At 39.4% G+C, this 20,125-nt stretch overlaps 1 protein-coding gene across 1 annotated transcript; it reads right to left on the reverse strand.

Moving 5' to 3' along the window:
- Positions 1 to 576: 576 nt before the first annotated feature.
- LOC582550 lies at positions 577 to 14,952 on the reverse strand. The gene is made up of 7 exons (XM_011669965.2): positions 14,828 to 14,952; positions 10,555 to 10,734; positions 9,438 to 9,616; positions 8,391 to 9,088; positions 7,349 to 7,598; positions 6,205 to 6,906; positions 577 to 3,878 (listed from the first exon to the last, which is right to left on the reverse strand). Exons 2-7 carry the CDS (start codon positions 10,704 to 10,706, stop codon positions 1,711 to 1,713), a joined length of 4,149 nt encoding a protein of 1,382 aa, XP_011668267.2. The 5' UTR covers positions 10,707 to 10,734; positions 14,828 to 14,952; the 3' UTR covers positions 577 to 1,710.
- Between the last annotated feature and the right edge of the window lie 5,173 nt (positions 14,953 to 20,125).

A 20,125-nucleotide genomic window follows, 5' to 3' on the forward strand; every position in this document is an offset into this window, starting at 1 on the left:
TGTACGACTTCCTCCCCCCCCCCCCCCCACAAAAAAATATATATATATATATACAAAGAAGAAAACATTTATAAATAATGCTGATACTAGATCAGAGTTGTTTTCTAAAGAATTAGCAAAATAATACATGTACATCCAATCAGTCTGTCACAAAAAACACACGGTAAGAACACCCTCAGGAAACCAAGTTAAACCGTGTAGGGAGTGTCATATTTGTTATTTTGAATTACTGTAAAAATGCAATATGCTTTGTAGTCATATTTAACAATGAACTTTAAAGGTAAGGACCAGTTTTGGAAACACCCCCCTCTCAAAAAATGAAATGGAAGCTCTTATTACCAATCATGTGAAAGAATATGTTCTAACTAATACGTGATCATACAAATTTCGCCGAGAAACTGCCTACTAATTGATATATTTGGTAAATTCTCATATCCATCCGGCCTGGATAGATATAACGTAGTCCCATATACTTCTTTCTGTGTACAGTGTTTGTAATGTTACCAAGATTGGGCCAAATATCTCTTATCATTTTGATGATTCCAGAACCTTGCAGTACACACCAATACTTATATGCTAGATGATCAACCTTTTCTGATCGATTCCACTACGTTTCTTTCACAATGCAATCGCATGACCAGAACTGGTCTATACTTTTAAGAATGAACTTTAAGTACTATACATTTACATTTAGATTGGATACAATGCATAAAAGTGGTAAAACATAAATATTTGAATGATATACAATGAATATACACAAATTTTACAAGTACAAGTACAAGTATTTGCACACATCTTCATTGACAAATTTTCCTCATCATGATACTATTAAAACCCATCTTTGCAATTCATTTTTGCAAATTTGAATGATGCATTGGCAATTTTTAAAACAATTGCACACAATTTGTAAGCAATATCATGATAAAATTATCAAACTAACATATAGCTCATCAAGGAAAAAGTTTCACTAATTCGGTAATTAATCTGTTGATAATATACAAAGCTAAAATCCATTAATACACATACATGTAAATGTATCATTAAAAAAGTTACAGATACAAATTTGAGTCATTGTCATCAGCGTACAGTCTGTACAGATTGCAGCTCAATAAAAAGACAAATTTTCAAATGTCCCAATTGGAAACAAGTAGTAACCTAAAAATCATTACCTGCCAAAATAAATTGGAAATATTGTTGCAGTATCATAAATTTGTACAAATTCATTTGTACTGTTTCATCAACATTTCAGAAACTTCATTCTAACGTCCAAAGAAGATGTATCAGTTATATAGTGACACACGAGTTGACATTGTCCAAATACAACACTACATAGAGCACACTTTTACCATGGTACAATGTATCACTGAGTATCTTCTAAATGAGTACAGTCTGTCTTACACACACAAAAACAAACCATCCACAACATTGCAGTTGATAGTTATATCGACTGAATATTAAAATACGAAAGTTGTAAGAACTAATTTGTCATTGTCAATAATAAATATATCATTTGATTATCAATAAAGGAGAAAAATATGAAAATGCTGATGGCAAGAATTAGTTGAGTTGCTGTGGTTGTCTAGAGACCAGTGGATGAGGGCGCTGCAGATTCGGCTTCAACCGTCTCGTCCATCGGATCTCCACTTCCACTCCCTGATAAAACGTGAGGCTGCATAGCGGCAAATACATGGTCCAAGTTGCTGTGTTGGTCTAGACATCAATGGTTGAGGGTGCTGCAGATTCGGCTTCAACCGTCTCGTCTATCGGATCTCCACTCTCTGATAAAACGTGAGGCTGCATAGCCGCAAAGACCAGGTCTGAGTTGTCTGGTTTATCATGATGCATGAGATGCCTCACTAGAAGGCTGTTGGAGTTGAACTTCCGGTCGCAGATGAAGCATTCAAACCTCTTCTCACCCACATGGATGTGGGAGTGAGATTGCAGAGCGTACTTGGTAGAGAAGGCTTTACGGCAAACACGGCACCTGTACCTCCTGAAGTTCACATGAACGATAGCCTCGTGCTTCAGCAGAAAGTCAGGCTTGGTGAACTTCTTGGTGCAGAACTTACAGCTGTAGAGGATAGTGGTCGTTGAGGAATCCTCAAGCTGGGTGCTCGCTCCACCTTGCAAATCGCCAAGGTCCTTTGGCTCGAGAGCTTTCGGGGCTTTAGCTCGAACAGCGTTTTTCACCAGCTCATTACCTCTGGACCACTTCTTGCCAACATTCACCCGGTGTTTTGTGCGGAGGTGAAAGACAAGACAGCTCTTCCTCCGAAAGTACCACTTGCAGTAGCTGCACTGGAGAGCGTTTGGATCATGGGAAATTAGATGCTGCTTTAGCGACTTACTGTGCTCACACTCAAGTCCGCAGATTTTGCAGATGAGGGCTTTGTCGCTTGTGTTCCTGCTCATCTTTGTTACCGCTCTTTTACGTCTCTTTCGGAGCTCTTTTCCTCGATCTTCCACCCATTCATCATCTTCTCCATCAGTACCGCTTTGTTCCTGGCTTTCATCTTTCTCTACCACTCTCTCATTTGGATCAAAATAGTCATTATCTCCATCATCTCCTTTCTCATCAATTTTGCTTGGTGTCATGAGATCCTCTTTCTCATGACGGGACCACTTCTTGCCAATGGACACCTGATGCTTTGTCCGCAAGTGAAAAACAAGACAACCTTTCCTTTTAAAGTACCTCTTGCAGTAGCTGCACTGGAGAGACTTTGGATCATGGGAGATCAGATGCTGCTTCAGTGCCTTACCATGCTCACACTCAAGTCCGCATATGTTGCAGATGAGGGCTTTATTGCTTGTGCTCCTGCCCTTCTTTGTATCTGCTCTTTTAGGTTCCTTTGGAAGCACTTGTCCTCGATCCCCCACCCCATCATCATCTTCTCCATCAGTACCACTCTGTTCCATGCTTTCTTCTTCCTCTACCACACTTTCATTTGGATCAAAATAGTCATTGTCTTCATCATCATCTTCCTCTACTACACTATCATTTCCATCAAAATAGTCATTGTCTTTATCATCTTTTTCCTCTACAACACTATTATTTTCATCAACATAGTCATCATCGTCATCATCTTCATCATCTTCTTCTTCTACCACACTTTCATTTTCATCAAAATAGTCCTTTTCTTCATCATCTTCTTCCTCTGCTACACTCTCATTTGGATCAAAATAGTCATTGTCTTCATCATCTTCTTCCTCATCAGTTTTGCTTCGTGTCATGAGATCCTCTTTCTCAAGGCGGGACCACTTCTTGCCAACGGACACCTGATGCTTTGTCCGCAAGTGAAAAACAAGACATCCTTTCCTTTTGAAGTACCACTTGCAGAACTTGCACTGGAACGATTTGGGGTCATGAGACATCACATGTTGTTTCAAGGCTCTGGTATGCTCACACTCCTTTCCGCAGAGCTTGCACCTATGTCTCGGTCCCTTGGGGTTGTTGGCAAGCCGTTGCAACCGCTTCTGCTTCCTCAGTTCTTCCTCCAGCCTGGCTTCCTCACTATCATCTTCCAAAGCATTGTCCCTCTCCAGAAGCTCATCAATTGTCCCCCTCAGCCATTTCCTCCCTGCAGAGATCTTGTGCTTGGTGCGGAGATGGAAGATCAGACAGCCTTTCCGCTTGAAGAACCAATCGCAGTACTGGCACTGATAAGTGGTGGGGTCGTGGGACAGGAGGTGCTGCTTTAAAGCCATGTTGTGCTTGCATTCTTCCCCACATATTTCACAGACTGGTAAAGTCTTTTTGTTTTCATCATCTTGCTCAAAAATCTTGTCTTGAGTCTGGTCCTTTACCTCTTTGGGGTCCAGTTTCTGGCTCTGTTCTTGGTCCTTATCATGCCTCTCATGGGTGCTTCTTGGGTCAGATTCTGCTCAGGAAAAATTAAAAATACAAGAAAAGAAAGGGAGAGTGTTACTTAAGCATGAAGAAGGAATGAGAGGTGTTCACACTTTCTACTTTGAAAATTATACAAGAAAATTTATAAATATATGATATACATGTCAATAAATCATAGAATTATAAATATAAAGTGCAGGAAGGTCATGTCTGCAGGAGTAATTCTGCTGATTTGACCTTCTATTCATTGCACTCAATGTAGATGTACACGTCTTAATGAAAATCAATTTTAACCACATAAGCTGTGTTTAGATAAGATACGGCAAAATCGCTTTGTTGTTTATGATGATGTACTGTACATGTTTAATGTGGTACGCTTCTTATTTCTGTATCTTTTAACGCAGAGCTCAGTGAATATATATATTTTTTGCTGTGGTTTTTACTGCCTCCTATCTGAACGAGCCTTTGCAATCTCTTTGTATCACTGTACATTGGGGATTGACACTAACAGGTGCCTGGCGCATATACATGTAGTCAAATCCAACCAAGGGAAACAGAGAAAGAGGCCACTATAGACAGGTGGCCTTTCTAGACAGTTCCTACAAAACACAATTTCTTTCCTGAGGGAAACAATGGCTACTATACAAAGGTGGTCTTTACAGAGAGGTGGCCTCTAAGATGGGTTAAAGGGCAAGTAAGGTTAACCTGTAATGTCCAAAAGTCTGAAAATTAGACAAGAGTGGCTCACACAAACACTGAAGTATGTCAATCCAGACTCCCAAAGAAAATAGTTTGTGAGGAGCCTTGCTACATAACTTGTAATATTACAATTCTTGACAAACAGTGAAAAAAATACATGGGGGCTCAGTGCGAATTAGCCCCCGAAATGCCAAAAAGAGCCCCAGAAAGTCATAAAAGAGCCCCCAAAATTTGCATAGAGTTCAATGCGAAACAAACTAAAGAGTGTTATTTTCATGCAAGCAAGGTTGAAAAGTAGCCCCTGAAATTGTTTAAATAAAAAAAAATTCTGTTGTCAAAAATATAAAATCAAATACAGCAGGAGATATTGCATTCTTCTACTGCTTGTTAATTTATGACCTGTCTTTGACATCAGTATCTACTATGACAAAACCCCTTTATTTCTTTCATCTTCTTTATTTTTGTATTTATTTTTGTTGAAATCTTGATACTGATAATCCAGTATCGAAATACATTAACTGACCCAAGCAACCATAAGGACACATTAATTGATGACATTTGAATTGAATTCATTCTATTTCCATATTATGCATCTTGAAATGTCCCATTAGCAATATATGATTGAGAGAGGTTAGTGACAGACAACCTGAACATGTCCCAATAGCAATATAACATTGAGAGAAGTTTAGCGACAGACAACCTGAAAACAGTGGCAAATGAAGATTTGATGAAAAGGAGAAGACTGATCCAAAATTCTCATTTGATAAGGGAAAAATAAAGCAAAGGACACTGCAAACAACTATTAACGACCGACAAAAGAAAAAAAAAGAAAAGAAGGGGTTGCACAATAATAGACCAGGAAGGAACATCAGCTCGCCTTATTAATCAGGTGATCACGTTATGTTGGGATTGAAGGTGTCCCAAATATCGCTAGAGTTGGACTTCCTGGAGCCCTGTGCTAGCTGTTGAATTGTTCTGAACAGTGACTTCTTCCTGCATGGTGATAAGAGCAGGGTCTTCAGAAGCCGCCACCTTGTCATGCCGCAGGAGATGCCGTATAAGGGTGTTGTTCAAGGCAAATCTCTGATCGCAGATGTGGCACGAGAACTTCTTCTCTCCTGTATGGACCTGCAGGTGCGTCTGCAAGGAATACTTGGTCCCAAATGCCTTTCCACAGGTCAGGCAGACATGAGGCCGGATACCCTTGTGGCGGCGCTCGTGGCGCTCTCGCCCAGTGTTGTCTTTGAAAGTCTTGTCGCAATAGCTGCACTTGAAGAGTCTGGATGGTGTCATGTGCTGCCTTCGCTTGTGCTTCAGCATGTACTTTCTGGTGCGGAATGCCTTCCCGCACTCATCACATTTGAAAGGTCTTTCCCCTCGATGCTCTGGTTGGTGGTTTATGAGTGCCTTCTCTGATGCAAAAGATTGAGGACATTCTGTGCACTTAAATGGACGTTCTTTAGTGTGCTTCCGTTTATGCAGTGTGTAGTTATACTCCTCCATGAATGTCTTTGTGCAGAACTCACATTTGAATCGTCCATTGTTCATGTGTACAGTTCTTTCATGCTTGCACACCAGGTTGTGTCTTATGAATTTCTTGGGGCAGAACTGGCATTTAAAAACCCTGGGCTTCTTTGACTTGATGAGAATATGCTTACCTAACATGTCCTTGGCAAGTTCAGGATGAAATTCCTCTTCCTCATCTTCCTCGCCGGGCCCCACATATCTCGTCATCTGCTCCTGAGCGTTGCCCCTCGTCCACTTCTTCCCCACAAAGGTTTGGTGGATGTGCCGCAAGTGGTACACAAGGCAACCCCTCCTCCTAAAATACCTCTTGCAGAACTCACACTGGTACGCATGAGGGTTATGTGACAGCAGATGTTGCTTCAAGGCTTTGTTGTGCTTACATTCAAGTCCACAGACCTCACATATAGGCCTCACATCTCTCATCTCTTTGTGGAACGCAGCGTGTTCTTTTAAGTGTCCCTCAGATGGAAACTTCTTCCTGCACCTTTTGCAGGAGAACTCCTCTTCTTTCTCATATTTCTCTGCAGAAGACTTTCCAAGTGGGACAAGCTTGACCTTCAGGAACCTCTTGGACTTGTCCACCTTGGGTCTTTGCCTAGCCTTGTTCTTCTCTGCATTACGCTCTTTGTCTCGAGCCATCTTGGCTGCAACATCCTTGATCGTCATCAGGTTTGGTATCTTTGGCTTCAGAGGTGGAGTGCTCTTGGCCACTTCGACATGATCTGGAGGGATCAGGTTGTTCTCCTTGTCATGTTCAAACTTGATGTGTCGAAACAGGCTCTTGGAGTTGGTGTAGCGATTGTCACAGTCCCTGCACTCAAATCTCTCAGCATCTACAAAGGAAAGGGCAAAAAATAGAACATGTTTCTAGTATTATGGTAGTCACTCTGGGAGTAGAATAAATGACATTTTCATACTCTGATCTCTTGTATGCGAGAGTCATATATATGTGAAAAATAGACTAGAGAATTTTTTATCACACATTACTTCACAAGAAAACGTCAGTGCCTTGTTCATATCATATCAATGTTAACAGCACGAATCCCACATTCTAAATATTTAAGAAAAGGTATTAGCTAACCTAAATAACAGCATAATTTCCATTTCCATATTTCTTTACAGGATCTTTTCACTTTTTCAATGTAAAACTCCTTTAAAAAAAAAGAGAAGTTTCAAGCCCTATTTTAATTTGAGACAGTTTTGCACCACATCGTTCTTCCTTCAATCTGTAATTTGCGATCATCAATCATCATCATTTCTTGTCTAGCAGCCTACCTTTGAAATAGAGCAAGTTGTTGAGGCTTTCCTTGAAGCCCACGTGTTTGCAGTAGTCCTGGCCATAGAAGACCCTCAGTTCCGTACCCATCTTGATGAGCTTGGTGGTGCGGAAGAAGATGTCCCCGTAGAACTGATAAGCTTCCATGTTCTGTTCCTCAGTGTTTCTGGCGTACCGGACTTGGTACATCCAGTTGTTGGGGTCCGTCGCTCCATCGATGTAGTACCAAGTCTTCCCCCTCACACACACCTTTGCAAGCCAAGATAAAAGGAAAGTAAAAAATGCTTTGAATATCCATCATTGATGAGAAAGATTTGCTCTTATATGACAAGGTAAACGACCTTAAAGCCCCACTGTACTCCTTGTAGCTACTTGCTTCCTCTATATAGCAAACAATGCCTAATCGGTGACCGATAGCCACCTGTCAGTGACCACCCCGGGTGGTCTAATCCCTCCTAGCCAAACTAGTACAGACGGCCTTTAAAACATTATCAGCAAGGTAATGAAATTCACATCAAACGGTGGGACATCTAACATTTCTCAGTTATAACACAAAGATACACAAATAAGTGAGTAGTTCAAGGGGCATTGTTAAGGACGGATACATTAGTACTTTCTTCACACCTTCACTTGCCATTCATTTACAGGGAAGTTTTCATTTTGCTGCGGCAGTTAGCCATATCATCTGTCAGGGAGCCCTTGAAAAGTTGCCCAAAATGTATCATATATTGTAAAATACATGTGACAGACCACTTTTCACCTCAACTTCAGCCCCAAGGAGCAAATATGCTAAATTCTGTTCATTTCTCTTTCTTTTCTTTTTCTTATTCATTCTCAATTCATAAACCTCTTCTTACATAACTGTAAAGATTTAAGACTTGTATGTTCAAGGAAAGTGAAGAAGACTCTCTTTTACTTTGAATCACAAAATAGGGGAAACAGTTTGATTTTTCACCAGCAATGACAAACTGTTTCTCGCTTTAATAGTCATGACACTGGAACACCCTAATTTAGAAGGTACTTATGATTTTGTTCAATTACCTCCCATGTATTTGGGTTGAAACAGCCTAACCCCTCCTTCACAAACTCTCCAGTGAACGGTCCAAACTCCACGCCAGGCTCAAAGTCTTTGGTTGCGACGACACCCGATATCTTCTTCTCTTTCTCATCCTCGGTAAACTCCAGGCCGTCAGGTAGATCGTTCTCCTTAGTGAACTGCATGGATGCATTGTAGACCTGCTGGAACAAGGGCTCCGTCTGACAATGCTTGCTGAAGCTCATGCATTCCCTTGGGCGAGGCTGATGCTGTTGCTGCTGCTGCAGCATTTGCGCCTGTTGATAAGCCTGAGGTGTCACTATCTGCGTCATCGGTGCTCGCATGCTGGGTGGCTTGCTCGGCTGCTTAGGGCTCGATCCTGGCGCAGCTCGCTTCTTAGGCGTGCGTCCAGTCGAAGCAATGACTCTGGAGTTGCTCTTGGTGGTGTTGGCACACCCACCGATGCTACCTGGTGTTGTGTTCATTGGACCGCCCGAGGTGGAAGTGGCCAGACGGCTGTGGGAGGTGTTGTGGGAGAGGTCTTCAATGTGGTAGGCATCGCCACTACCGGTGTGAGCCTGGCCTTGCTGAAGGGGCGGTGAGGGTTGTTGGGCTGATGGTAAGGATGGGATCTGCTGAAGAGGCATCCCATGCTGGCTGTGGGGAGCAGGCTCTTGCTGATAATGCCCTTGCACATTGCTCCCTGTACAAATGACATAAGAATTCAGACTATATCAAAATCATATCTACACTGTAGACAACTGCACAGTTCAGAATATAATGACATCAGGAATTTTAAAAAGGTTAGTATACATGACATACAACAAAAAACAGTTCTGAGATTTTCCCTGTGAAATAAAGCTGTCTCTCTCCCTTCTTTCAATGTTTACTGTTGCAGGAGAAAGCCTTTCAAATATAGAAAAGTGTAATTTCTGTACAGCACATTTGTAATATTTTCCACTTAAAATATGGAAATAAAAAACAAACAAAAAACAGGTCTTTGCCCATGGTTTCATTTTTGGAAGTACCAAATGAAGTAACCTGCTACATACCTTGCATGACGTTACTAAGAACGTTGTCAAACTCATGGCTACTCTGACTGGAATCCCTACTGCTCGCTGCTGAACCTGTGGTTGGAACCCTTGGGGGCTGGACCAGACCAACCTCCTGACTGTGGACCAGTCCTGATGGGGTCCCTGCACCCTGGAGCGGGTTCATGTAAGGGGCAAGCCTGCAGAAAGATAGAATAGTTTGTAATGTAGAGACTACTTGAACTGCAGAATCACAGTGGTCATCATTTTATGATTTAAAGTAAAGACCTCATAAGTGAGGGCAGAACACCACCTGTGCAAATGTGATGGAAGGTACTTTTGGTGCCAAGAAAATTTGAAGAAGATTTTCACTGATATCACACAAGCATCTAGCTAGCTGAGAGTCACTGAGACAAGGTTTTCCACAGTAGCAATGTTTACATGATATCGAGGGTTCTAGTATCTTCCCTCACCTTGAGCTCAGGAAGATAGGAGCCTCGATCACTTTAATGCAAGGGCAGGTTCTTCTATCACCTGAAAGGTTCATGTGATGGAAGGTACCCTGCCTGTAAAGCATGGTGTGCTGGAGGGTACTGCTGGTGCTGGTAATGTATACTAACCTGAGTCCAGGGTACCCTGCCTGTATAGCATGGTGTGTTGGAGGGTACTGCTGGCGCTGGCAATGTATACTAACCTGAGTCCAGGGTACCCTGCCTGTATAGCATGGTGTGCTGGAGGGTACTGCTGGTGCTGGCAATTTTTACTAACCTGAGTCCAGAGTACCCGGCCTGTAAAGCATGGTGTGCTGGAGGGTACTGATGGTGCTGGTAATGTATACTAACCTGAGTCCAGGGTACCCTGCCTGTATAGCATGGTGTGCTGGAGAGTACTGCTGGTGCTGGTAATTTTTACTAACCTGAGTCCCTGGTACCCTGCATGTAGAGCATGGTGAGCTTGAGGGTACTGATGGTGCTGATAATGTATACTAACCTGAGTCCTGGGTGCCCTGCACGTATAGCATGGTGTGCTGGAGGGTACTGTTGGTGCTGATAATGTATACTAACCTGAGTCCCAGGTACCCTGCCTGTATAGCATGGTGTGCTGGAGGATACTGCTGGTGCTGATAATGTATACTAACCTGAGTCCCGGGTACCCTGCCTGTATAGCATGGTGTGCTGGAGGGTACTGCTGGTGTTGGTAATGTAGAAGGTGCTGGTTCTGAGGGTGCCCCTGGCCTGTCTCCGGGTTGGAGCGATTCTCCTGTCTCTCATGAGCATAGTTGTAGTCCATCTTGTTCTTTCAACCTCCAAGACTAGATCTGAAAATATTATAAAAGAAATACAACTGTGATTTATTTTCTTTTTCATGAAATCCACTCAGCTGTACAATCCTTTACTACCGAAGAACCTTTTACTTTTAGGCATTGTGAGAGTAGAAGCTGGACTGAAATGATTTGGGAAATTAAAAAGCACTGGGTTAAACTACCAGTAATAGGACAAATGGTTAACATATAAGCATGAACCTAAAAGTTCTGTTATGAAAATATTGAGAACCCAGTGAGGCATGAATTTCGTAGTTGGCATGAATTATATCATTGTACTTGTAGGAGATATTCTGAACAGATTTGGGGTTCATTTGTCGAAGGCATTTATTCTAAAAAATGATATCAGATTTTGAGTCTTTTTAGATTTGGGATTGAAATATCAAAGGTCAATATTCAAAAATATGATATTAGACGCTTAGTCTTGATAGAGTAGTATCTCAAAAACATATATTTTATAAAATAAAGCTGGAAGTACATGTATATATTCGATCATCTACCAGCTGAACCATTATAAAAAAGAGTCTGACATTAGAGCCTCAACTAATCTTCCTGTTCTAGACCCTGGCTACCTGAGAAGATGATGATTTTAAAAAAAATAAATTGGACTAAAAACATGTAGAATATCAAGGCCCGTAAACTAAACTGAAAACTATGTAACCTTTTATGTTAGAAAAAAAATGTTTCAATTGTGATAAAATAAACAAAAATTTGTCAAAAGTAACACTTAATATCTCGGTGCTCGCGTTGAAAACATTTTAACGAATGGCCTACAATGTACTAATCCCAAATTGTTACGGCTATATAAGCCTATGACAATCAAAATTATAATCCATTGGCGGAAACTTTGAAAATTTCGAGCTAGATTCTATCTTATTCTTAGTTAATGACTGACTTGGTCAACCCTCTCGTTATGCATAAATTTCTTTTCAGTATTTGATTTTGATGAATGTTTGTTATAATTTCGCAGGGAAAAGAGAAGCCTTTATTTTTGTTAAAATATGTCTGGAGTTTCGACCTCCCAGTCCCTGCCCCCCCCCCCCCCCCCCTCTCCTCATATTAAAATTCATATGATTCAATGATATTAAGCACACATATATGGCATTGTGATTTGTGTCACCTGGTCACAATAGGGGCTTTTTGTTTGTGTGGACGAGGACAGCATTCACATCTTCAAAACAATGTGAATTGGCTGCAGTCAACCTGTCCTGTTCACTACCTTAATACCCCTTTTTGTTTATATAGTCGACGCCCGTTCTCAACAAGATGAATGGCCCTGCGGCCCTTAATATTCAATTTCTCCTTCTTTCACTTCTTATGTTATTCTTTGTTTATTATTCTGTATTATTATTTTATTCTTTGTTTTCCTTCTATCATTTCTCTTTCTGTTTTTCTGATGTTATTCTTAATTTTTCCATCTTTCATCTTCTCTTCGTATACTTGCCATTATCTTTTCATTATCTGTTTCTCTTTCTGTCTCTCCTTATGTTATTCTTTGTTTCATCCTTCTATTATAGCCTTTGTTTGTATTATTCTCTGTTTATTTCCTTCTAACACCTTTTCTTATGTAATTCTGATTTTACTGTTCTATCATTTTTCCTACCATTCCTTATGTTATTCTTTGTTTTCCATCCTTCATCTTCTCTTCTATCTTTCCATTTATTCTCTATCAATTTTTCTTTATGCCTTCCCATAGGAAAGAAATGAGCCTGCCGCATACTCCTGGGGCAGACTTGCCCCAGATCTGCAGCAGACCTGCCGCAGACAGTCATCTTTTTCACATGCAAATTAGTTTTGCCGCAGACTTGCCGCAGACTTGCCGCATACTCTTTCAGTATGATGAAGAGTCTGCGGCAGGTCTGCCGCAGACTTGCTGCAGACTTGCCGCATACTCTTTCAGTATGATGAAGAGTCTGCGGCAGGTCTGCCCCAGACTTGCTGCAGACCTGCCGCATACTCTTTCAGTATGATGAAGAGTCTATGGCAGGTCTGCCGCAGACTTGCTGCATACTCTTTCAGTATGATGAAGAGTCTGCGGCAGGTCTGCCGCAGACTTGCCGCATACTCTTTCAGTATGATGAAGAGTCTGCGGCAGGTCTGCCGCAGACTCTTCGTCATAAATATTCATATCTCATATAGACCTGCTGCAGACCTGCCGCATACTATTTCATATCCAGTACGTGGCAATAAAGTATGCATGTAGAAGAACCAGTGATAAACTGATTGATACTTCATAATCGATATTGGCAATATCGATATTACCAATTAGCTAATACCAATATGTATGTCGATATTACCAATTGGGTATATTCTATTCTCAATTGTATTAACTTCATCACATTGATCATTTGAAGTGTATTCAAGAGTAACATTTATAGTGACACAGGCTCGTACACATATATATATACTAAATATGTATATTGTTTCTTGGTTAGTAATCATAGTTTCTTGGTTAGTAATCAATATATCTATTGCTTAAACGTGAATGTAATTGTAACATGATCAGACAAAATAATCTATTGGTTAATAATGGCAAAAGGAAAATAGAAATCACAAAAATGATGTGCATTGTCTTAATTTGCTTAACAAATCATGATAAATGTATTTTTCTGTCACACATGTAAAGTAATAATGAATATGCATGAGATGATTGGTTTCAATTGGCCCTATTAGACTTTAATGGGATTTCCTGTGGCAGACCTGCCGCAGACTGTTCCTGTGGCGTACTGGTATGCGGCAAGTCTGGAGCAAAGTTTCGCCCTGCCGCAGATCTGCCGCAGACTGTTCCTGTGGCATACTAGTATGCGGCAAGTCTGCAGCAAAGTTTCATCCTGCCGCAGATCTGCCGCAGACTGTTCCTGTGGCATACTAGTATGCGGCAAGTCTGCAGCAAAATTTCATCCTGCCGCAGATCTGCCGCAGACTGTTCCTGTGGCATACTAGTATGCGGCAAGTCTGGAGCAAAGTTTCATCCTGCTGCAGATCTGCCGCAGACTGTTCCTGTGGCATACTAGTATGCGGCAAGTCTGCAGCAAAATTTCATCCTGCCGCAGATCTGCCGCAGACTGTTCGTGTGGCATACTGGTATGCGGCAAGTCTGCAGCAAAATTTCTTTCTGCCGCATACTTCGGCATACTCTGGCATACTCTTTGCCGCAGACTAAAAGTCTGTGGCAGGTCTGCGGCAGGTCTGCGGCATACTTTTCACTTTCCTATGGGTTTCCTTATGGTATTTTTTGTTTCTTCCTTCTTTTATTATTTATATTTGTTCTTAATATTTTTGCTTTTTCCTTCTATCACCCTCACTTATGTTATTCTTTGTTTGATCATTCTATCACTTTCTCTTTCTGTATTCCCTTAAGTTTTTCTTTGTTTCTTCCTTCTATCACCTTCTTTTATGTTATTCTTTGTTTTTATTATTTTTGCTTTTTCCTTCTATCACTAATTCCTCTTTCTGTCTTTCCTTACATGTACGTTATTTCTTTGTTTCGATCTAGCTTCCTCACTTTCTCTTACATGTTATTCTTTGTTTTTTGTAATTCTATCACTTTCTCTTTCTGTCTTTCCTTTCTGATTTATGCGGCGATATAGCAAGATGACGTCATTTTGACGACGAGGTACAAGTTTTCTGACGAACCTCAAATCATGGATGAATGCCGGACTTCTCAAATTTAGCCTGCACGACGTGGGACGACCCGACGCATGCGTAATTAAATCGCCGAAATAACGTCACATCGTTGACATCGTCTATGTGGACATGACTAACGAAAAGGCCCTATGTTCAGTGTTTCAAATTTCATCACAACGCAATGCACAGTAACATACTCACTAGTAGAAATGGCAATATAACTCATACAGGCGCAGATACTGTTTAGCAGGCATAGTCACTGCACAGCTCAGTGTGGTAAAACACACGTATTCCATATGGGAGATGCATGCAGATGGGGACTGCTCAGCTCACCGACAGGCGAGTCATGATCCACCGCGATGCACCTGCTAAAAATGAGAGCGTATCTCACTGAGAATATGACCAAGAAGCGCATTATTTAGGCAATTTAGAATAATGATAACAGGCTGATTGATAAACTTACCTTGATAGATCATTGGTATTGGTGGTGGGAGCTGGAAACCACCACAAATCTAGAGTTTACCAGAGAAAATATTCATTACAAGTATCCTTTCAAGCCTTCCAGGTCAACATGGATTTTCACTTCCGGTATATACAATGGCAACGTTATAATAATGATGATGATTATGATGATGCATGGATGCATGACAAAAACAATAACAATAACAATATTAATACAAACAATAATAACAATAACAAACATATAATTACTAATGAACAACACAGTATACAAATTAACAACGTACAATAAGAACAAAAACAATACATTATACAATCTTTCTGTAAGCTGCAGATTGGGGTTAATTGCCATAAAGATGAACTTAATTCTGCAGAAAGCGAAGCTATATTGCTGCATGCCGGGCGCAATTAGACTCTATATACTGCATGAAAGTGCTATGAGTAGCTTTCATGAGGCCTATATAATTAACTAAAACTTTGGGTTAATTGTAGCTTAAATCATTTGACTTATATACTAAGCTTAAATTAATTACCCTAATTAAGAGGCTAAGACTCAGTATTCATGCCAATGAGATAAACAAACATATTGAACAAGCCGAGATAAACTGATGAATTAATAATATAATGATAATAATAATACAACTAAAATAAAACTACAGATAATAATAATACTGATAAAAAGGATGATAATAATAATAATGAACAATGGTACGGGTATCAATTCTTTTCTTTTCTAGACCCTGAGCATTCTGTCACAAATCTAACATACCAGAAGGTTTAGTGCCACCAGGCTCACCCCCCCCCCCCCCTTGGTGCATAATTAATTGATGATGGTTATTTCTGATACCCCCTCAACGTTTTTAAGCCAACCGCACACTATAGAAACATATGCCATCTGATTTTGGAAGAATGTCTTATATAAACATTTTGAAATTTATATATACATAATCTTAATGACCCAAGGTCTGAATATGGCCATATCATATGTGATTTTAGATCAAATCTAAAATTCAAAGGATTCATGCTCCCTTGCGTAAGCTAAATCGATTAGCTCAGAATATACCCAGGACCAAAATCCAGTTGAAACCAATTGGAGCAAAACCAATTGAAACCAGTTGCCAACTGGTTTCAATAGGGAAATTGGAACAACTGGTTCCAATTGAAACCAGTTGCCAACTGGTTCCAATTGAAACCAGTTGCCAACTGGTTCCAATTGAAACCAGTTGAAACCAATTGCCAACTGGTTCCAATTGAAACCAGTTGAAACCAATTGCCAACTGGTTCCAGTTGACTAATTGGTTTCAACTGGAACCAGTTGTTCCAATTTCCCTATTGAAACCAGTTAGCTTTAATTGGTTTCAATTGGTTTCAACTGGTTTCAATTGGTTTCAACTGGTTTCAATTGGTTTCAATTGGATCCAATTGAAACTATATGGCATAAACTTAATTAGTTATAAGTTAATTAGCTCTTGCACTAATTATCGCTCATGTCAACACAGAAGCATTGTTATATGTGTCTACATTAAGTACAATGTAAAGGGCATCATAATATGCAGACCATATAATATACTTCACAACGAAGGCATTGCCATTATATATGTTTGTATTTGATGTATTTTGTACATGGTTAGTGTTTTACTAATCAACTTTTAATCTGTGTAATTACAAAAATATGTTCATTGCTAATTAATCTTTATAATTGTCTAAAACAAATGCATTACTTGCAAATGAAAATTAATTAATAAGTACATTGTAAATCAAAATAAATTACATAAAACATTGATCTGCACACAAGCAGATAATATGCAAATTAGGCTAACTGGTTTCAATTGGATCCAGTTGGGTAACTGGAAATATTTCCAATTGGAACCAATTGTGTAACTGGAAATGAATTCTAACTGGAACCAGTTGGGTAACTGGAAATTACTTCTAACTGGAAATGAATGCTAACTGGAACCAATTGGGTAACTGGAAATGAATTCTAACTGGAACCAGTTGGGTAATTGGAAATGACTTCTAACTGGAAATGAATGCTAACTGGAACCAGTTGAGTAACTGGAAATAAATTCTAACTGGAACCAGTTGGGTAACTGGAAATGACTTCTAACTGGAACCAGTTGGGTAACTGGAAATGACTTCTAACTGGAAATGAATGCTAACTGGAACCAATTGGGTAACTGGAAATGAATTCTAACTGGAACCAGTTGAGTAACTGGAAATGACTTCTAACTGGAAATGAATGCTAACTGGAACCAGTTGGGTAACTGGAAATGACTTCTAACTGGAACCAATTGGGTAATTGGAAATGAATTCTAACTGGAACCAGTTGGGTAACTGGAAATGACTTCTAACTGGAAATGAATGCTAACTGGAACCAGTTGGGTAACTGGAAATGAATTCTAACTGGAACCAATTGAGTAACAGGAAAATCATCTTACTGTTTCCAGTTGAACTTCTAACTGGAACCAGTTGGGTAACTGGAAATGACTTCTAACTGGAACCAATTGAGTAACTGGAAAAATTACCTTACTGGTTCCAGTTGCACTTCTTAGCCTATTGGTTTGAACTGGAAATGAGTACCCATAACAATATTTTCCAGTTCGGCAATTGGTTTTAACTGGAAATTTTATATTCCAATTGAAACCAATTGAAACCAATTGAAACCAATTGAAACCAGTTGAAACCAATTGAAACCAGTTGGAGATTTCAACTGGTTTCAATTGGATTTTGGTCCTGGGTAGTGATATCGTGTGATTGTCTAAAATTTGAAGCCGATTTTGTTTTTATTCTGACAAGACTGAGAGTTAATAATAATTCACTAAATTTTCGTATCATTATTTAGAACCTAAATCAGGAGGGTAGTTGCTCAGATTTCCATATCAAGTATAACTGCCTTTTCTACCAAAATAGGATCAAAGAAGAATTGTGTATTGGGCACAGGGATATTTCTTCTAATTGAAATAGTGCGTGCCTAAGCGCCTTTCATTTTAAACATTCAAAAGCAAAAAGTATTCTCATGTACAAAAATATAGAGACAAATTAATGGATTAAGACACACATGAAATTGTTATTTTTTGTAATGTTTTATTCATCATTAATGTTCAAACATGGAATTGTTACATAATACCAATGTAATACAGACCTACTACTTAGCCTTTTTAGCCTTCTCTCCATTTTATTTGTACAAAATATTGTCTAATTATGCAGAGATACTTGAAAACTAAAGAGGAATTAAAGGTAAAGACCAGTAATGGTCATGCGATTGCATTGTGAAAGAAACGTTGTGGAATCGATCAGAAAAGGTTGATCATCTAGCATCTAGCATCTGCAAGGTTCTGGAATCATCAAAATGATAAGAAATTTGGCCCATTCTTCGTAAAGTTACAAGCACTATACACAGAAAGATGTATATGGGACTACCCTATCTCTCTCACACGACCATGAGAGAGATAAATTTACCAAATATATGAATTAGTAGGCGGTTTCCCGGCAAATTTTTTATCATCATGTATTAGTCAAAACATATTCTTTCACATGATTGGTAATGAGAGCTTCCATTTCATTTTTTGAAATTGGGGCGTTACCAATACTGGTCTTTACCTTTAACGAATGTTTGAAATTGCAAAATGCAAGTAACATTTCAAAAAGTTGTGAACCTATATGATTCATGATCAGGATAATGCAAATGTGGGATAATTAATAGATTACCTTATCCTTAATTCATTACATAAAATTTACATTTGTATTTATTAGAAATAAATATGTATTTTATTTCATCATATAAAGACCGAGGGTTAATTCATATTGTTCTTTAGTTTGTCACTAGAACACAAGAAAATTAGAACACAAGAAAATTAGCACACATACCCCCCCCCCCCACCCCTCCCAACAGATTAGAATGTTTCACAATTAAAGGGAAATTTAACCCTAATAGCAAACTACTCTAAAAGAAGAAAAAAACAGACTCCGATTTATGTCAAACTTTCACCATTCTGTTTTTCTTATTTTTCCGCTTTTATAACAATGAAATTATTACACAGGTTGTATTGCCCTTTAACACAATTAAGTAGTTCTAAACATCTCAGGCCAGGAATATGATTGAAACAAAGAGAAAAAGCTATTTAAATGTAAATGTACTGTAAGATATTTTTTACCTAATAAGTTCAGCTTTTTCAAGGTAAAGAGTTGTCCAACCATGGGCCTATATGTCCCCAATAGCACCACTTATATCAAGAGTTGCAAACTTGCGAAAAGAATAAACTGTACAGTACGATGCATCTAATTACATGTAGACCTTCTGTCAACATAATTCGGCAATTTAAATAAACATTATATTACAGCGCATTCAATTGTAAACACGTTCTGCTGAACATGAGCATAATGCATTTAAAAACAATTACTGTACAAAATTTTCTAGAATAAAAATACAGACATCTAAACCACTTGGCAATGTATATTAATACAAAGAGAGATTATTACACATAATGTACATAGCACCATATTACTTAAGCATAAAAGAGGTACAAAGATATGTAGACAATGATATTACAAATTGCATTATTAATAATTGGCAAATAGTAGAAGCAAAATATATGCGAGTTGAAATTGAGAATCTGATAAATTTTTTTAAAGTGTCAAATGTCAAGATTCCTAGTGTCATGATAATGAATATGTATCAGATTATGCAAATGTGACACCTGTGACCTCAGGAGGTCAGATCGCATGTGCGCGATGTATATGCGATACGCGTGACTTGATACCCAGTGCGGGGAATAAACACCAGACTATGGTTTATGGAATTCAACTACTTTGTTAGTTTGTTTGCACTTAATATGTGACATTGGCGACGAGGATTAATGTTTCTTGGATGTTGAATCTGTGGCTACGAGCTGGAAAAGTTTCAACATGGCATTCGCTGGAGCGGAATTGTTAGCGCTTCGAGGAGTTCCACACTTCGATCCGACGGGTGGTGCAAGTATTGTCAGCGGCAAGTGGAAAGCTTGGCTTGAAGAGTTCGAAGCCTACGCCGATAGTCGCGGCCTGTTTCTGGACGGATGTACGCCGGCCCAGGAGGCTCAACGGAGAGCACTGTTGCTGTACACTGCGGGGCCTGTGGTAAGGGAGACTTTCAAAACACTTCCAAATAAAGGGGAGAGGAATGAGTATCAAAAAGCCACAGATGCCCTAAATGCTCATTATGTTGTCAAACCTAATGCTACGTTTCAAAGACATTTGTTCAGGAAAACAAAGCAGGAAGATGGTGAAACGGTTGCCCAATTTGTTACCAAATTACGACAGGTTG

Source organism: Strongylocentrotus purpuratus, unplaced genomic scaffold (assembly GCF_000002235.5).
Source record: "Strongylocentrotus purpuratus isolate Spur 01 unplaced genomic scaffold, Spur_5.0 spur5_scaffold_1, whole genome shotgun sequence".
Classification (NCBI taxonomy): Eukaryota; Metazoa; Echinodermata; class Echinoidea; order Camarodonta; family Strongylocentrotidae; genus Strongylocentrotus; species Strongylocentrotus purpuratus.